The sequence below is a fragment of the Onychostruthus taczanowskii genome, unplaced genomic scaffold, assembly GCF_017590055.1.
Source record: "Onychostruthus taczanowskii isolate IOZ18803 unplaced genomic scaffold, ASM1759005v1 scaffold207, whole genome shotgun sequence".
NCBI classification, from domain to species: Eukaryota; Metazoa; Chordata; class Aves; order Passeriformes; family Passeridae; genus Onychostruthus; species Onychostruthus taczanowskii.
In genome coordinates, this window is record NW_024499318.1 from 468090 (window position 1) to 471533 (window position 3444).

Genomic DNA, 3444 nt, shown 5'->3' on the forward strand with positions numbered 1-3444 from the left:
GAGCCCGGCCCGGCCCGGCCCCCTCAGCGCGGCGCGCCGGGCGAGCGGCTCCGCGCGGGCCGGGCCCGGCGCCACCTCCGCCAGCGCCTCGCTCCCTCCTTCTCGGCAGCCCGCCCGCTTATCCCCGTTCCCTCCACGGCCTCCGAGGCCACCCAGTTTTCCTCACCGGCGCCGTTCCCTCACGCCGGTCCCGGTCCCGGCCCGGCGGCCCCTGACGGTGACGGCGCGTCGGGGCGGAAGCGGAAACGGGCGCGCGGCGCGTGCGCGGCGGGGGCGCCGGGAAGGGAGGGGCCCCGGAGGGCGCGCGCTCAGCCCCGCCCACCGACCACGCCCCCCCCTCTCCCCTCACGCCGTCATTAACCAAAGTCAATTAACGGAGATCAGAGCCAGAGGGTTTTTATTGCGGCCGGTTCCCCCTCAGCAGCCCGGCCACGGGTCCTGCCGAGCGCTCCTTGTCAGGAAGGCGATCCTGCGCGCCATCTCGGCGCAGTACACCCGCCGGCACGCCTCGAACGCCCGCCGCCGCCGCGCCCGGCTCGGCTTCTCGTAGTACCGGGAGCGCCGCACCGCATCGGCCACGCCGTCCTGCGCCAGGATCCTGCGGGAGGGCACGGAGAGAGCGCTGGCAGAGCAGGGAACGGCCGAGGAGCGAGGAACGGCCAGCCCGCGCTGCCAGCCCTGGCACAGCTCGGTCCCGGTGCGGGCCCTCGGCTCGGTCCCGGTCCCCGGTGCGGGCCCTCGGCTTAGTCCCCGGCCGGGCCCTCGGTTCGGTCCCGGTGCGGGCCCCGGCTCAGTCCCGGTGCGGGCCCCGGCTCAGTCCCGGTGCGGGCCCTCGGCTCGGTCCCCGGCCAGGCCCCCGGCTCGGTCCCGGTCCCGGTGCGGGCCCTCGGCTCAGTCCCGGTGCGGCCCCCGGCTCGGTCCCGGTTCCCGGCCGGGCCCTCGGCTCGTTCACCTCGCCGTCCACCCACGAGGAGAGCGAGGAGGGGAAGGAAGGCGCCGAGCTCCGTTTGAGGCGGGATTTGGGACGGTGTGTGAGCACAGAGCTCGGCCATGGCGCCGCCTCCTCCTGCGCTTCCCGAGGAATTTTCCTTTATTTCGCTCTGCTCGCACCGGAGCGGACTCGGAGCTCATGAGGAAAGCCCGGCACGGCCCTCCCGTCACCTTCCGCTCCAGAAATTCTGCTTCTGAAGGCAGTGCGTGAAGGAGTCGGGGCCTCTCCGGGTTCCCCCGGTGCTCACCTGTTCAGGACGCCGTACGCCGCCTCCACGTTCCCGTTCTGCACCATCACCGTGCGGCCCACGAAGCGCAGGTGGTTCGCCATGGCTGCGGGACGGGGCGGCTGGCACCGGGGAACCAGTCCCTGCTCCCCGGGACCCGGTATAGAGAGGGGCCGGTGCTCCCCGCCCCGCTCCCGGTGACACGGAGAGCCCGAAGGGAACGCGGCAGGGACCCCCCAGCTCACGAACGGCCTCCCCCGCCCCCGGCTGGCAGCTCCCGGTAGGATCCCGGTCCCTCTCCCGCTCCTCTCCCCGACTGACCCCGGTGAAGCCGCGCCCGCACCGGAGGTGGCTGACGGCGGAACTTCCGTTGGGAGGGATTTCCGGTATACCGGGATTTCCGGGACCGGAGGCACCGCGGGCACTCGGCGTCCCGCAGCGGAGGGGACACCGAGGGCGGCTCTGAGCCCCCCGGGGACAGGAGCGCTCCCCCTCCCGCCCCACCGAGGCACACACGACACGACACCGGCTGGCCCCGGCCGCTCCCGCGGCGTTTATTGCTTCCAGCAGGGCCGGCTCCGGGCCCTCCCCACTCGGGGGGTCCGCACCCACCGTTCTGGGGGGGCCACGCTCCCCCCCGAGCCGCCGGGGGAAGGCACAAGCCCGGGAGGGCCCAGCCCCGGGCTCCGCTCCGGCCAAGGCACGCGGCCGCCCCGGGCTGGGGGCTTCTGGGGGGGGAGTTCGGGACCCCCCCGGTCAGTCCCGCCCGCCCGCGGGTCTCACTGACCACCGGTAAAAAAAAAAAAATTCAAAAAAAAAAGGCAAAACCGAGAAATGCAGATGAGATTTCCCCCCCCCCGAGCCGGGGGGGGCGTCACACGTCCGGCGCCGGGGGGGACTCGGGGGGCCCGGCCTGGCACGGCGGGGACCCCCGCTGCTGTAATGTCCCCGCGGGGCTGGCCAGGGGGAGATCCCCGGGCAGGCGGCGGCACCGGGGAGCCCCGGGGGGACCGGCGGGGGGGCGGCGGCGCGGGGGAGCCGCGGGGGGAGCCGGCTCCAGCGCGGGTTTGGGGGCGACGTGGGGGAACCAGAGGCGCAGCATGGCCTCCACCTGCAGCAGCGTCCCCAGGTAGCGAGCGCTGCGGGGACAGAGAGCTCCTGTCACCGTCTGCGCGGCGGGGACACCCCCGTGCCCGCCGCCCCCCGGGGTCGCTGGGGACGCTCACCCCATTTCTGGCTTCTGCAGGACCCCGATGATCCGCTGGAGCCGGTCCATGGCCACGCTCTGCTGGAAGCTGCTCAGCCCTGGGGAGGCCCGAAATTGGGTGAATTCTCCCCAAAGGCAAGGAGATGCTTGCGGGAGGGGGCAGAAGGGGTGGAGGGCACCCACCTCTGTCGTAGCGGCCGCGGCGCAGCCCCTCCAGCAGCTCCGCCAGCGGCCGGATGAAGCCCCGGAGCTCCCGGCACTGCCGAGGGGAGGAGGAGGTGACCGAGCTGCAGCCACACTGGGGAGGGGGTCTCGAGCACCCCCTCCAAACCCCACTTACCTCCCTCTCATCCCACCCACCCATCTCAGGTGGGGAAACTGAGGCACGCCCAGCTTTTTTTTTTAGTACGCCAAGCCCTCCCCCACCTCCTCCTCGGGGGGGTTTTGTGCCAAAAGCTCACCTTTTGGGCAAAGAGGCGATCTCCATCGCTGGGAGGGGCGTCGCCCCCCTCCCCTTTCCGCGGGCGTTTCCCCCCGCGGGGTGCCGGTGGCGATTCGGGGGGTGCCCGCTCCAGCCCCCCCGGGCGCTTGCGGCTGCGCTCGGCTTTGGGGGGGCTCCGGGGGGAGCTGCCGGCCTCGGCCTCGCTGTCAGAGGCAGGGGAGCCGCAGGAGCAGGCGCGGGCGGGGGGCTCCATGGTGGCCCCCCCAGGGGAGCCTCTGGCTGCGTTCAGCTCCAGCAGGGTCACCCAGCCGAGGCTGCCTGGGGGAGGGAGAGACGGAGAGAAACACCGGGGGAAATCGGACAAAAATGGAAGACAAGGAACTGCTCTGTTCTCCCGCGGGGATGTCAGCCCCGCGCCCCCAGTGCTGCCTCACAGGGGGGAGCAGATTTGGGATCTCCTGAGACAGGGGGAGGGTGTGGGGACCCACCTGGCAGTGGGACCCTTCACCCAGGACCACCTCCAGCCCTAGGAGACCCCCAGGACACCCCCAGCCCCAGGACACCCCCCAGCCCCAGGA

The 3444-nt window shown here is 72.9% G+C and overlaps 3 protein-coding genes across 3 annotated transcripts in view; all 3 read right to left on the reverse strand.

Annotated features, from left to right (window-relative positions):
- PRPF3 (pre-mRNA processing factor 3) overlaps positions 1–277 on the reverse strand; it is a 10648-nt gene extending 10371 nt beyond the window's left edge. The window contains exon 1 of the mRNA XM_041403941.1: positions 167–277. The gene's annotated coding sequence lies outside the window, so the exon portion shown is untranslated. The remainder of the gene's footprint in view (positions 1–166) is intronic.
- A 103-nt stretch (positions 278–380) lies between these two features.
- Positions 381–1904, reverse strand: MRPS21 (mitochondrial ribosomal protein S21). Its single transcript, XM_041404067.1, has 3 exons — positions 1539–1904; positions 1239–1323; positions 381–598 (listed from the first exon to the last, which is right to left on the reverse strand). Exons 2-3 carry the CDS (start codon positions 1319–1321, stop codon positions 418–420), a joined length of 264 nt encoding a protein of 87 aa, XP_041260001.1. The 5' UTR covers positions 1322–1323; positions 1539–1904; the 3' UTR covers positions 381–417.
- Positions 1905–1986: 82 nt separating this feature from the next.
- CIART (circadian associated repressor of transcription) overlaps positions 1987–3444 on the reverse strand; it is a 2333-nt gene continuing 875 nt past the window's right edge. Inside the window, exons 2-5 of the mRNA XM_041404066.1 lie at positions 2886–3184; positions 2608–2683; positions 2444–2522; positions 1987–2356 (exon numbers count right to left, since the gene is read on the reverse strand). Coding sequence (XP_041260000.1) covers positions 2092–2356; positions 2444–2522; positions 2608–2683; positions 2886–3184 — 719 coding nt within the window. The 3' untranslated portion in view covers positions 1987–2091. The remainder of the gene's footprint in view (positions 2357–2443; positions 2523–2607; positions 2684–2885; positions 3185–3444) is intronic.